General features: G+C 32.2%; 1 protein-coding gene and 1 long non-coding RNA gene across 3 annotated transcripts; both read left to right on the plus strand.

Moving 5' to 3' along the window:
* The first annotated feature begins 8,193 nt into the window (after window positions 1-8,193).
* Window positions 8,194-8,865, plus strand: LOC119661936. The gene is made up of 2 exons (XR_005250642.1): window positions 8,194-8,721; window positions 8,791-8,865. It is a non-coding gene; the product is annotated as an uncharacterized LOC119661936 (long non-coding RNA).
* A 5,312-nt stretch (window positions 8,866-14,177) lies between these two features.
* On the plus strand, window positions 14,178-15,421 carry LOC119689514 (RNA polymerase II subunit A C-terminal domain phosphatase SSU72-like). 2 transcript variants are annotated; one of them, XM_038104351.1, is made up of 4 exons: window positions 14,178-14,365; window positions 14,419-14,683; window positions 14,751-15,009; window positions 15,090-15,421. In XM_038104351.1, exons 2-4 carry the CDS (start codon window positions 14,457-14,459, stop codon window positions 15,189-15,191), a joined length of 588 nt encoding a protein of 195 aa, XP_037960279.1. In that variant the 5' UTR covers window positions 14,178-14,365; window positions 14,419-14,456; the 3' UTR covers window positions 15,192-15,421. The 2 variants fall into 2 exon arrangements, with proteins under 2 accessions (XP_037960279.1, XP_037960278.1); XM_038104350.1 differs by having other exon boundaries at window positions 14,178-14,683.
* Window positions 15,422-15,758: the final 337 nt, after the last annotated feature.

The following is a 15,758-nucleotide window of genomic DNA, read 5'->3' on the forward strand; positions in this document are numbered from 1 at the left end:
CAAAAACATTTGCACTAATTGGGTGTACATTTTAACTATCTCGTAAGAGTAGTTTGCATAATTGACATAAACTGAGTTAAGCTCTGGGTGAGAGTGGAGATTATCATTTCCAAACTATTACTTTGAACTGGAGGGGCTTGTTGCTTGTCAGATTTACCGACATTAGCATATGAAACACCTGGTGTAACAGGCCAAGAAGTTAAAGGTTACTTCAACTAATTCGATGGGGTTACTTTTTGTAGGATTACACAACGTTTCTTTCTGCAGAACTAACCTGTGCTTCAGTTCTTTATAAATAGGACAGCCTCTGTAGTTTCCGGTGTAATTTCCACTGCAGTAAGTATTGAAGTAAGTATTCCAGGTTGTAGATGGGATGGACTTCGTTATTTTTAAGCTTACAAGCTTCCGGATAAAGTTCAACTTTAAATATGGATTTTATTTTTATTGACGATATTTATAACTGCTCTAGCGCTAAAGCATTTTTCGCTTGGGGCATTTGTGATTTCAATGGGTTACGATATTTATAACTGCTCTAGCGCTAAAGCATTTTTCGCTTGGGGCATTTGTGATTTCAATGGGTTCTACATTTGACTCAATATCTTTCATAACGACAACATGGCCTTCAGTTGTCAATTTGTATCTTAGTTTTGTGTATTATATATTGCCCCTAGTTAAAGGAACAATATAAAAAGTATTGGTACCAATCAGACTTAATAGGAGTGTGACAAGGGTATTTGAACTGCGTTCACGCTGGTAAATTGGAGGGGGATTAAACTTTTTGGTAGTAGGCTGATTAACTTCCTCCGTAGATTCAGCTAGTTCAGCAAATCTATTGCCAGAAAAAATATTTGTGAGTGCACTATCTTTGTTAATTTTGTTTATTTTAGCACCTCTTAAGTTACCTTTTTGAGGACTAAGTTTTCGTTTAATATTGACATAACGTTCCCTGCCTGTTTGAACTACAGTTATATTGTTTGGACTCGCTAAGTCGGGAAATGCAAGCGATATTTCTGAAGACACAATGTTTTGAAAGCTTTTATCGGTTTGTGTAGTTTTCTGGGGCAACTTGTTTGATGCGTCTATTATTAGATAGGCATTACGTTTGTTTAGGATGCATATTGTATATCTTCTCTGGGGGGGATTTGAATTTACATACGTGGTTTTGTATGGAAATAGCAAGTTTGCTTTAAGATTTACCTATTTTTCTACTATTAAAATAAGATGAATTAAAAACAATAAGATGTTTTTATATTAATTACAAAAGTGATTTTTACACAAAAACTTAATTTAAATGTGAATTTTAAATTTTTCGCTGACCTACTTGAAAACACGTCCGCTCCCTAGAAATATTGTATTTTATAGTATTGATTAACATTTGAAATCACTATAGGAGGCGGGCGTGGCTCACTTCCTTTTTCCAGTTTCAGTTTCAGATTTAGTTTTGTCAATATTTTTGACTTGAATGATTACCTCAGATGCGGATTTTACTCTACGTTTTTTATTGGGTCCAGATTTCTTTATTATCCAATCCGTCTCTTTTGCTAGCTCCTGTCACATGTCATCTGTTACATGTTTATTGGGGTTTCTCAATCGAATAACTAGTCGGTAATGAATTTGAATCCTTCCTAGGTTTTACTTCCAAAAACACAGAGCGCACCACAAACGCGACTTACTTTTGCAAACGCAAACGACTTATTATCATTTCGATCATATCGATTTATTATTATTATAATTTAAATACGACTTATTTTTTAAAATTTTTAATTACATTAATTTCAAAAATTTCTCTAGTTATAAATAAACGTAAAACTAATTAATTAAAAATTGATTGTTTATAATGGAAGTGAAAATTTTCTCGCCAAGTACTCGCATATGTATATTATCTCGTATAAAATATTCGTATGAAGTATTTTGTCGATCATGTATAAGTTCAGGTTGGGGATACTAACTTTTGCCGTGGACTCTTTCTACATCCCATGAGGAATTATAACTTTGTTTAGATATCTCCACAAAATTGTGAAGAATTCCACATGCTATTACCACATGCGGCATGTTGTAGATATCCAGGTCGCTCTTCTTATAAAATATTCTCAATCTGCCTTTCAAGCAACCAAATGCTTGGTCCACAATAATTCGTGCTTGACTCAAATATAAGTTGAAGAATATCTCTTAAGCAATTGACTCGTCCCTATAATTTTTCATAATCCAGTTTCAAACCGGTTAAGTCACATTAGCTGAAGGTACTGCCATTTTTTTAAGGAGTTGGAACCTAACTTCTTGTAATTTTGTAGGTTTTATTCCGGATATTTCTTAAATCTTCATTGTTGCTTTATTATTTTCTTCTACAATTTCCGTTACAATATCTTCTTTTGCTATGAAAGTAAAACAATTTGTAGTTTTACTCTATCCAACCAAGACAAAAATTCAACAACAAGAGTTTTAGTCTATGATCATTATTTTTATCTAGCTCTTTGTTTCTCCACCTTAAATAATATTAAGAGGACCGGACATATATTCAATGTGTTTTACTAGAACCGACAAAATATCAACTTTGTTTCACAAGTTGGCAAATCAAATGTACTTGAGAAAAGAAATTTCACCAAGCCAAAATCTTTGTGTATGAGAATGAAGTACTACGTGTAGTATTCTTCTATAATATAATCACACTTTACTTTTGTCATTATTCTATTAACTATAAAAATATATGTTTAACATGACTTAATTCATACTCCTAAATCTCATATCACACACTTCTAACACTTGAAGTTAGGCTTCGCCACAGGATTGAATTTACCTCCAATACCACATTTTAGTAAACAATTTTTGAGGTAAATTATATCAGCTTGCTGTGCTTCTTTGGAATAAATCATATTAATTTAAATAAATTTTTGGAATATATTACACCGCAATGTCTCAGAGCTTGCAATGCGGAAGTCAAATTCCGTGTGAAGATTTGGAGCATGGATCTCACCATTGAATAGCGATCGAAATAATTACCTGCAATGCAACTCTATAGAGATGGAATGAGCTACTTCGAGGCCATGTAAAATGTGGAAGCAACGTTAGATGACCAAGCGAAAATGTAATGGCTGCATGAGGCGCTACTTATTACCGTAGCTTATCTGCCAAATATAATTAAACATATTTTAATTGCTATAAAATTAAATAACAATCAAAATAAATTAATAACAAAAACTTATGTATGCAGATTTTTTTTCTGTGAATTCTATATCAGAGCACAATACTATTCCTTTTTTAATTTAAAACACGAAATAATAAATTTTATATTCATTTGAAAAAAAGTCATGTTCATTTTATTTGTACGTGCACAGTGTACTCTACTGGTATCACTGAAATCATTATTATAGATTTGATATGGATTCGGAATATTGAAAGTACAAAAAACTAGGAGGCGGATGTAATTATTTGCAAAACGCAGCTGACATAACGGAATTTTGTTATAATTAATTATTCTATTAATTTTTGTAATTATAAATTTGTCTAAACAAAATAAAAACAATACAAATAAAATTTGTTTGTATAAGTTAAAAGCGAAAAAAACATAGATATGGCTTAAAAACACTAAAAAAGGTACAACAAATAAATATGCAAATATGGAAAAAATTGATTACACGCCGTTGTCGAGGGGGGAACGAGTGCCACTTGCGCTGAGCTTACAAAGGTAAATACAACGCACAAGCCAGTATTTATTTTGCGAACGCTTTTGACTGCCTCACCCCACGGTGGAACAATGGCACAAAATGCCAATTTAATGATCGAATGTGACAGTAAAATTAAAATATCACAAACAGATACCAAAGTGCACAATCCACTGAACACACCCAACGAACGCGTGTGCGGAATTGTCCACGAGGAACGTCTACACATACATGCACAGGTGCAAAGCAGCATTTGAGTGTGTGTTTGTGCTTATTTATAGATTAATATTAGTTAAAATTTGCATTAAAATATTATAAATATTTTGAAAAGGCATTAAAGCAATACAAAAATTCTAACAAATAAAATTCAAACGAAAAAAGGAAGAAAATGCAATAATTAATTTTGGCTAAAAAACCCAAAAATCAACAACAGTTAAAACAACGACAATAACAGCAGAGCAACGGTAGAGCAACGGTAGAGCAACGGCAGAGCCACGGCAGTCAGAAGCGTACCAATAAACGGGTGTGCGGTTTTATGGTAGGTTTACGGAATAATTAAGGTTCATCTTAGTCAAGAATGCGATACCTTACACTGATCTTCAAAAATGGTTTTATCAATTCAAATAAAACAAAAACAGGGACTGTTTTCTTTGTTTGTTTTTGATTCTTATGTTTCAATTTTCAATAGCAATAGTGATACTTGCTTTTAGGTTCAAGCATTTAATTATTCGAAATGAATTCGTTTAAGATAAAAAAAACAATTTGTAAAAATTCAATTAGACCTATTGCCCCAAGAAGCTCAGAGGTTTAAAAATCATTTTGCACCTCCGGCGGCAAAGCTTGAACGGTGTCCTAGCGTTGGCTAAGATTCTCAAAAAAGAAAGCTACTGCACTTGGCAGTAACAAAGCACTGCCACAAAGGCACTTTCATCGTCCTCTCCATAACTGCGACAAGCGTGATTACGGAACAGCAATTTGGTTTCAGTGAATTTCTTTGTGGATCTAACACGATCAATTAGCTTAATAAATTGTACCAAACAAATCTGCAGGACTCAACAAAAACAAGGTGGTTTGAAAGAAGGAACCACTTAATTAAAACATTTTATTTTTAATCTTACATCTTTTAAAATTATTCATCTGCAATATTGGTATATTATTGTACACTGCTTTACTATATCTAAAACTATATTTATACTATAATGACATCGTTCTTAGTACATTGATAACCTCATATATTTGATATAAAGTCCTGTAATCACAAAAATTAATTTTATATGAAATTAAGGTTACTCAAGTGCATTAGCTATGGAACCCTTTCAATAACACTTACAATAAAAAATAATAATAGTAATAGTAATAACAACATTAGCAAACAGAATAAACGAAAAAATTTATATCAATTGTAATTATAATAAAATAGCTAAAATAAAATTTAAATTAAAATAGAAAAGGCGATTATGCAATAAAATAATACAATATTAAATAAAGCGGCAGCAATAGCAACAACAACAACAACAAAAACAACAACAGCAACAGCAACAATACCAATAATTATAATAACACAAACAACTGTCAAAATACACCAAATCCCATAAATCAGCAAAGGAAACAACACACACACAATAAAAAAATTATAAATAAATTTTAGTGTATAAACAAAAATAAATTATTCCGCATTAATATTTAGAGAAAAAAGACAACGATGAACAAATAAATAAATACAAATTACTTGTCACAGCAAAAACAACACCAACATCAATAGCAACAATAACAACAATAACAACAATAGCAATAATAACAATAACAAGCAGCATTTTATGATTTTAATATATAGAATATTTGCGATAATATATAATTTTTGTCACCACTCCACAAGCAGTATGTTCAAATAAAGGCTAACACGTTACTGAACATACCCATGCGGATGCAATAGTAGAAGCAGGAATAAAAAGGCAAAAGCCCTATCAGGCCCCTAACAGATTGAAATGTTCTTCAACATTTAGGAAACTATCTCTGCAGAGCTCAAAAGAATAAGAAGGATTGACATTAAGTGAGGAAACGGTGTTAAGGCACATGTTATATTTCTTTACGAATGGATAATAGATTAAACGTAATTTTGGAATTATTAGCCACTACTAATAAAAATTATGAGGAATGATAAAAGGATAATGATCTCTATATTTGTTTGTTTATATGTTCAGCTCCGTAACAATAACCGTCCTAACTAGCGTCCTAACCTAACTCATTTGTTCTTGTCATCATGTAATTCCCGTCGCGCTCAATATCTTTATTATTTTTATATTACTATTAAATCTCCATATCATCTTTAGACTGTTCACAGATGTACATGATATACAACCGTTGTCAATGCAAAACAACAGATCCTACTTTTCTGAACATTCGTCCACCACAACATCACTACAACATTAAAAATATTACATCGGAACAGTATCTGAAATCGACTCCTATCAAATTGCATTACTTACTTAATCATATAATAACATAATCTCTTTTTTCTTTCTTTTTATTAATGCAACTAGTATATATACTCAGCACTAACAAGCATTTTCAGTATGATTAATTATAAATATTTACGCTAAGGTTTTATTCCTTAGTGAGGTCAGAGGGTATTACACGTTTTAATCTCCGCGCTGAGTCAGTTGTGTTGACTACTTCTAAAACTTCTGCATTTTTATGTAGTGTAATTTCCATTGCGTGAGTAACCACATACGTTTTTATGACGTTCTCGACGGCTTTGATTCCTAGGTCACGATGTAGGTCTACACTACGAATGTACCAGGGCGCATTTACAATATTTCTGAGTACTTTGTTTTGGAAAAGTTGAATTGTCATGACATTGCTCTTACTGATGCATCCCCATAACTGTATACTGTAAGTGCATAGAGGCTCTAAAATTTGATTGTAAATCAGGAGTTTATTTTGTATCGATTACACTGAACGCCTACCGATTAACCAATTTATCTACTTATGCTTTAGCTCAAGTTCTTGTTTTTTTCTTTTTCACATGCTCTTTCCAACGTAGTTTAGCGTATAATGTCCTGCCTAAATATTTCGCTGTATTCGCATAGAGTATTTCCAGTTTATTTATATTTAATTTGCAGTGGAAGACCCTTTAATTCGGGTTTTAGTAGATTCAATTTCATTAGAACCAATTGAAAGAAAAGCTATATCATCAGCAGAAGTTGCAATCCTACAATTTTCTGTTATTGGGATATCATTAGTAAATAATAGAAAGAGTATAGGATCAAGGAGGCTTCCCTGTGGGACCCCGCCTTAATTTCTTTTAGGTTTGAGTAACAGTCTTCTTGTGTAACTTGAAAATATCTATTTGTTATACAAGATTCTATAAGATCGCAATATTGTTCTGGCAATTGCATTCCTAATTTGCACATAAGACCTTGATGCCACACTTTGTCAAATGCCTGCGAGATATCAAGGAACACTGCCGTCTTTATATTTTTATAACTGTCGTCTTAATAACATAATGATTTGCCGTCTGCTCTGTAGATTCAAAGAAGTAAACCGCCTTGAAGGTAAATTTGTTATGCTTACAATTGATGTTTTTTTAAGAAAAACCATTGCCAAGATCATAAACTCTTATTTCTGTGCTAAATCCAAAACCACAGATATCTATTAATTACTTAATAAAGAGTTATTCATTTCTGTTTATAGCTTGAAATCTCATTCAAGGTATAAAGTTTGTCATTTTTCAATATGGATCGCTGAATAACTGATTGTGTTAAAATTGTGAAAACCTACCACAAAAACATAAATGCAGACATAGATGTAGAATAGATATGGTTTCGATATAACGCAAGTCAGACTTTTAATTTCACATTATGATAACATGAACTGCCCACTAATATTAAACGAGATGTCACCGCAACACTTTTTTGTGGGGTTATGCGATCACGTTTATTGGAACAATTCTTAACTTTTGATGCTTTCAAACAAAATTTCAAATTAAATCGTAAGTAATCTCATAGAAGATAATAGAAAACTCCAAATAATTTCTGAAATAAAAATTGTTTGGAAAGTACTTTTTTTACGTTTATTTTGAAGCCACAAATTGGTACACAGTGCCAATTATCAATATTTTCATTCGCATCACGATGTATCTTCTGTAACTTGTTTCTCGAAAAACAATACTAAGTAGAATTAAGACAGTGTCACGTTCCTGCCCTGCAAAAATCTGGCGAATTATATATTCAATTCCTATTTTCAATAGTATATTTGAAGAAATGGTGTGGATGGAGATGGCGTGGTAACGAGAATTAGGGAGGCTGAAGCGCGGCTTATCTAAACACGGTCATTAATAAAGAAGACAACAAATCTAGTATTCTTTATCTAATATTGCAGGCAATATTTTACGTACATATGCTTCCCTCTAAAAAATATATACCCGTTTTCCACTTCATTCTTCATATTTCTTGTCATCAGTTAGTTGTCAAACTCAAGCAATTAAAAAATACTTCAAAAACTAATTTAATTTTTTTATTTTTATTTTATTGTAAAAATTAGTAAACAAAAACTGAACAAACTTTGTACACACCACTTTTGGGATCAAAATCGACTGTTTTCACTCTTTACCAGCAAAAATGAGCTCTTCAAGATGTTTTATAGGGCGACCCAAGATACATATTATAGTCGACGACTGCTGCAAACTTAAAACACTTGGTGCTGAAAACTACATAAAATCACAAATCCGCAGAAAACACCCTAGAGTTGCGAAGAGAAAAACTTATGTTGCACCGGTACATAATATCTGGGTAGATAACCACGATCACTTTTACAGCTTTTGCAGGAACTGTTTGCGCACAAAAATACCTTTGCCCTACACTAATATCAAACTCTCTTTTGTGAATGCATGTACCGAGAAAGTTACTAATTTTATCCATAATCTCGCTTGGGGTTTAGATGAGTTCTTGAACACTTCCCAGTACTTTCTTCAAAGTGTATATGATTTCTAAACATTGAGAAATTTGGAAATGCTAGATGCGAACTAAAGTGAAACATTTTTATGGCACAAAGCAGTGAAACGGTACGATAACACCTTCTTCATTACAACTTTAATGATAAATATGTCAATTTCTTTCTTATTTACTTACAGTTCACAAAATTTACAGTTGCAATATAAATTCAATTCAGCAGAATAATAAAAATTTCGTTCCCTAAAGACAAAAAACGCTTTTTTTTTTGGTTTATGAAAATGAATAATATTTCCACATGAAGTCTTAGTAAGCTCTCTCCTGATTTGTTTTGGAGAACAGTTATCCAATCCTTTGATTTAGGTCAAAACTAAGATTACTTGATTTAAGGATTGAAAATGGATTAAATCGTAAGACAGTGTATTATCACGCGTAACACTACTAGTTTCTACACTCGTCGTACTTTCAAACTTTTACACTTATTATGATCGATGCTGTAAAACATAGGCCTTCCCAATATCCCAGTCGCCTTCATGAAGCTAGGCACAACATCTATACCAATCTTCTTCCCTGAAATTTTCTTAGTGAGCTTCACCAGTCAAATTTCTGTCTAGACCAACGCCCTCATAAACTCGCTGAGTTGAATTTAGAGTTTTATATGTTAATCCTAATAATTCCACCTTCGTCGTTGCCAACTGAATGAAGTTCTAAGTAGTATGAACTTCATACTTACGTGACTAAGATCTTTTTTGAAATTCCTAAGAGTTGGTTTCAGTAGGTAAGATTTTAACAATGTGTTTTTTAATGGTATCCACCTAACGGAAGAAAAGGAATCATAGACAAACTTAATACCCCATTTATATGTTGAGTCTTACTCTAATTTCTATCGTTTAATTTGATTTTATATTTCACATAAAACAAGAATTTGCAATACTCAAGTGTGATTAATAATCATTTCTTTATCTTATTAAATTAAAACCTAACACCTAAACTACCCGAAATACGTAAAACATACTAGGGAGGCTAAGAATCGCACTTAACTGAATTTTGTTGTGGGTGTACGAAAGATATTTGCCATTTTGAACATTTCTCTTCCTTCTCAAACCAAAACTCTTATCACGAATTCTCATTCATCTCAAACATTCACTGAAACAGTGAAGTCAGACACCTGTAGCCTAACACAGGAGTAGCTTGTCAAATAATCTCAAATAATTTTTTAGAAGAATTTCGTGTGATAACAATGCTATTGAAGCAAACGGTGCAACAAATTGTAGTAATGACGAATGTACTGATCACGTCTTAACAAAATTCTTGATTTAGTCATAGTCATATGGAATGCAAATGGTCTATCAAAACATGCTGTTGAAATAAAAGCATTCTAAAAAATAAACCAGGTCGATATAATGCTGGTGTCAGAAACCCATTTTACTTATCCTATACTGTTTAAATCACACAATGCATCCCAATGGTAAAGCGAATGGTGACCCAGAGGTCCTCATTAGGAAATCTCTCACCATAGTGTTCACAGCAACCTATAGCTGTGAACACTATGCCTTTATCATTATCCGAGCCAATTTTGTATGAAGTGGATAAGCAATTTACGATTTTAAATTTTCTATTCCTTCCACATTTTTAATTTGTCTTTGGAGACATTTGGCTAATTTGTTCGAAAATATCATCGAAGACCGATATACATTTGGGTCGATCGGTCTTAAGGCGTCACAATGTTGAGTTTTCTCTTAGGGATATTAATGGTAGTGTAACTAAAAACAATAATTGCCTTAATGAATATAAAAATAAATTGAAAAAGGCGTTCACATTAACGAAAATGAAATTATGTTCCCATTGAAAGATATTGAGGCCTTTAGGATTACATCACTTGTTGAGGTTCAAAAATCTTATGAAAACAAATTCAATGTGCTTGAAGAAAAAATTACATATTTATCTGATATGATTAAAATACAAAATGAAGAGCTTTCAATAAATCCGTTTAAAAATATGAAAATAAATGAAAATTTTTATATAGTTTCTTATCCGGCTATAGGTCGGTTCTTGTTACATAATTCAACGTTTGTTTTTCTACGTCTATATTGCACTGTGCAATATAGACTCTAGAAAAAAGAGGATGATGTAGATATAGTTTTAGTAATATTAATGTATGTAAGAATGTGATCTTGATTATGACTCCCAAGGAGAGGCCAAATATAGAATGTATTAAAAAATGTCAAACAAACGTTAAATTATTTAACAAAAAGTGACCTATAATATTATAATAAATGAAAATAATAAAGACACTTTTAGAGCTAAACTAAAAATGGGTTTTAATGCAAATAAACCTATTATTGTGAAAGCCATAAATAAACTACAGAATGAAGAGACTAAAAAGGACTTGAAAAATAAAATTAATCTATCTCAGCCCAAAGTTAAAATTAACGGGCTTCCGACTAGGCATGAAAGCAAAGTAACTATTAAGTGGATTAACTCTAAAGAACGTGAAATCCTTACTAATGATATTGAGAAAGAACTAAGTGATCAATACATCATTGAGACTCCTTCACTGGGTAACCCTAAGGTGTTAATCTAAGGAATGTGTGAACAATAAGATCGCGATAGTTTGGTTCTCGTAATAAAAAATAAAAATGGTAACTCATTCCAACATCTAAAAATTTTAAAAGTAAAGGAATCTCACAAAAAAAGAAGACAGAACGCCATAATTGAATTAGACGATAAAGCTTTCAAATAAGTAATGAAAGATCGTAGAATCAATATCAGGTGGGATAGGTGCATCGCTTATGAACATTTCAAAGTTATGAGTTGTTAGAAATGCTGGGGCTTCAACCACAAAGCAAGTATATGCAACGAAATTGACAATCTACCATATGTATGGTATTAAATGTAGTGAGACAGGGCTCACACACCCATAAGGATTGCATAAATGATTTCACTAAATGTATTAGTTGTGTTAAGACAAAAATTATTCTTAGCCTTCGTGAACTGAGTGCAGACCATGACTGCAGGGATATTATGTGCAATACTTTGCAGCGGAGAGTTAAACTTGAAGCGAAAAATACTAATTACCAACCATGGAGGGCAAAGCATTAATTAATATTTTTTGTCAACGTGGTATTAATATAGTTTATTTTAATGCGGGAAATCTTTTTGTCTTGAAATCAGATCATGTTAGAGTATTTTTCGAAAACTTTAAAGTGAATGTTATTTGCATTTCTGAGACTTAGTTTAACTGCCATCTTGATATTTCATACCTCCTTATATATGACTTTTTCTTATTTTGGTATGATTGAAAATTTAAATTGGATGGTACGCCACCACTATTTGATGTAAATCACATTTAAAAAGTCATTTAATCTGTGTATATGAGGAAAGTGAAATTCAATTCATATATGTATTCATTTATATCGGTAGTCAAAAAAATGCAGTAGTATTCTTCTTTTTGAAACTCTTCTTCCAATTGCTCTCAATTTTTATTTTATTGTCATATTTGACGATTTCTATACTGATATTCTATGTATGTATATATATATTAAATAATGCTAAAGTGAATGAACTAATAGCCATAGCTAGGTTAAGTATTGTGAACATTACCGTGCCCACTAGATATAGTAATAGTTTTCTTCCAAATCACCTCGATCAGACCAAAGTGTTGTTTTTTTATCAGATTTCCTTTGTTTCCAATCATAATCTGTTGTTCATTACCTTAGATTACTGCGTAACCAGAAATGTCAATACCTCACAATTTTTTTTTTGGACTTAAAATCAGTTAATGCTCAGTTATTATGGCAAATGGCAAATATACACTCATTCTCTGAAGTGTGTGAGAACATAATGGCTGATCAAATACGTGTTCCTCTTAACTGCTTTCAACTACTCTCTCCGCTCAAGTCCGGGTTTAAAAAAAGTCAAAGTTGCACGTCGACAATGCTAAAGGTCTCCTCGAAGATATTTGTTTGGTGGCGTGGTAACACAAAACTTGGTAACACACTTTTTTTTTTTATTCCATTGATATTACAACTATCATGAATATCTAGAAATACTTTTAACAAATGAAATTTGAACATATCAACTCAGTAATTAGCAAATCTTTTGCCTGTTTGAGAGGTCTGAACCTATCTGTGAAGTATATACCTGTTGATATGCGTGTTATATGTACTCAAAATGTACTCAAAACTTGAACACACAATTTATACTTGTCGTTCGGAAACAAGACGAAGTCATTGGGTGCCAAATCAGTACGCACAATGTGCGTCGTATGATTCATCAATTTACTTTTTTGAATGCTCAAATAGTAGATTGTGAGACGAGATGTATGAGTACTCGCATTGTCTTCGCACATGTGGAAAGTGATCCGAAGGCGTTTGTTTGTTTTCTGTATTTCACTAAAGAGTTTTGGTAAGCGAATGATTGTATACCACTCGAAATTGACCGTTTTACGTTTCTATAATGGTATAGTTTGTATTGTTGCCACATGATCAGTTTTCCCGAGTGGTTCATCTGGAAACAGCCATGCAGCCATACAGCGACAGCTGTTTACGTTCCGACTTATACGTACATACTCGTATCCATGTTTCCTCACCGGTAACAATCTTATACTCGTATAGGTCTTTTGAAGCACCGCATTGTAATTCTTGAGCATTTGTGCGTACGGTGCACTAATCGACACGAGCATCTTTTGAGATTTTGTCAAATGATAGCGGATTAAACGAGTATAAACTAATCATTTTCACGTCTAAATGATTGCGCAATATTTTATATATGTTGGTGGAACTGATGCTTAAGGTTCTACCTCAACCTTAATCTCTGAGTTTGTCGCATGACGATCTTTCATTACTCGTATCAGTTTTTGCACAACATCAATGTTTTCCAGCACAACAATTGATTTTAGACGACATTCATGAATTTTAGTGAGATCAGTGAGCGAACTGTGGCCACATTTCACATCATTGTAGAATGACAAAGGATGGAGCTTCATCGCTAAATGTAGAAGTAAGGTAATCATACACTCTTGTCTTGATACTCGTAATCTATGTCGAAAGTCGTGATAACGTAATAAATTATTACATGAAAATTTCCTCGCGTTAAATCCATTTTTTCGGGAACACTCAATTTACAAATCACTCTAAATAACACAAATTACTCTGTTTTGACCAAAAGTCGAAAGTAGGTTATGTTTAATAATGTCAAACTCTCGCATGGAAACGTAAGATGACACCTGACAACAATTAGTAAATAGTGACCCTCATAAGTGTATTCAAAAACTAAAAGAAATTTTTTGAGCATTCAAATAAGGTCACTATAGTTTTATTGAGCTGGAATTGAAGAAGTGGTATGAAGAGGTCATTCGAGAAACGGAGCTCTTAAATGACCATCGAAGGCATCACTAAATTGTGTACTAAGAAGAAACTCTAATATTGTAGATTTATGTTGAGTTGAAAGAAGAAAAAAATATACTCCATTAATCAATTACTGTTAGTTACGTTACTAAACAAGTAACATATGAATTTTTAGTTTTTTTCAAACAGTTATGGAATTATTTTTTTTTATAAGGAAATGATTATATGAAACAATAGTAGAAATCAAAATTTTTCATTGGCTTTAGATGACTTAGTTGAAAATTTATACTTATGCCAGAACATATCGTCAAACCTGTTACTTCTACAGTCATAAATAAGGTCTACTAAAAAATTTAACAAAGCAGTTTCATACGCGAGTCGAATCCATATATTTACAGTTTCAGAACACGTATCTTTGACTATTTTTTGCTATCCTCACAAAATTATTAAAGCTTTTTGTAGTTTGCCTTTAATTCGAACAAAAGTAGTGAACAGAAAGGATGTTGGACAAAAAATCTCTCACTATCGCAATAGTTTGCTATTCCAATATGAATCGTTCAATGAATGCACAATGCTTCTTAACAGCTAAAGGCTATAACGTTAAGAGCTATGGAGTAGGCGACACTGTGCAAATTGCTGGGAAGACACCGGACAAACCAAATGTGTACGAATTTGGCACCACTTTTGACGCCATATATCAAGATTTAGTTAGAAAGGACAAAAAATTGTAAGTAAAGAACTGCTAATTAATATTACTTTTCGGAATGAAAATTAAAATTATCATCACAAAAAAGCTATGAAGAAACAGGTTTGCTGGAGATTGTCGACCGAAACCGTGCGATTAAGAGGCGCCCAGAACGGTTTCAGGATTGTAACGAACAATTCGACATTATCATCACCGTACAAGAGTACATATATGATCTGGTAGTAGAATTCATTGCAGCGCATGAGGTAACTCAGAGTCGTCCTGTTCATATTATAAATCTGAATATTGAAGATAGTCTTGAGATGGCAAATTATGGCAGTTTTCTAATTTCAGATATCTTAGGAATGGTGAGTAATGTGTTCGTTTACAATTTCGAAATTCATGCACATATTAAGATACTGATAATTAATAAAAATGAATTTTGTAGGTGATTAAAACCTATGATTTAGCGAGCAATATTAAAAGTATTTTACGAGATTTCGAGGTTCGCAATAAAATGGAAACGAAGCACATTATGCAATACTATTAATCTATATTTTAAAAAAAGTTTATCTGTTCTGCTAAACATCTGCTAAAACTCTAAAGTTAATAAATAATTTTACCAATATTTTCAGGGTTCTGGTAAACATGATTAAAGGTTAGTATAATGGCAGGTTCTGCGAGAAGTTTATGCCCTCTCTTCTGTTTTTTGTAAAAGTTTTTTTAATTTAGTTTATAATCATGGTAATTGTATTAATGTCCATTAAAAATAAAGTTATTTAAAGAGATAATTACTAGCCATTAATATTTTAATACGATTTCTGACATACGTGCACCGCAGGTGAAAAGAACGAAACGCAATCTGAAACTCCAACCTTCAATGGAACCCAGGAATTTAATATTTTAAAATTTGAAATTTTTTCGATTTATTTGAATTATCGAAACGCCTATAACGTAATATGGTCGTACAATTATTACCTCAAATTTTATTTTGATATTTGCTGCAATATACTAGCTGATACTATTGTTATCTTAAATTTTGTTTTCAGAGTTGCTCATTTCCTGAAATTATTAAAAATTGCCTTCCATCACAGATAGCTGTTGGCGCAGCTATAAA

The sequence above is a fragment of the Teleopsis dalmanni genome, chromosome X (assembly GCF_002237135.1).
Source record: "Teleopsis dalmanni isolate 2A chromosome X, ASM223713v2, whole genome shotgun sequence".
NCBI classification, from domain to species: domain Eukaryota; kingdom Metazoa; phylum Arthropoda; class Insecta; order Diptera; family Diopsidae; genus Teleopsis; species Teleopsis dalmanni.

Bases quoted from the DNA above. Each gene is read 5' to 3' on its own strand.
- LOC119689514 (XM_038104350.1), top strand. From the start codon at position 14,457: ATGTTGGACAAAAAATCTCTCACTATCGCAATAGTTTGCTATTCCAAT. The intron at 14,684-14,750 runs GTAAGTAAAGAA...ATCACAAAAAAG, and splicing joins GTTAGAAAGGACAAAAAATT to CTATGAAGAAACAGGTTTGC. The intron at 15,010-15,089 runs GTGAGTAATGTG...TGAATTTTGTAG, and splicing joins TTTCAGATATCTTAGGAATG to GTGATTAAAACCTATGATTT.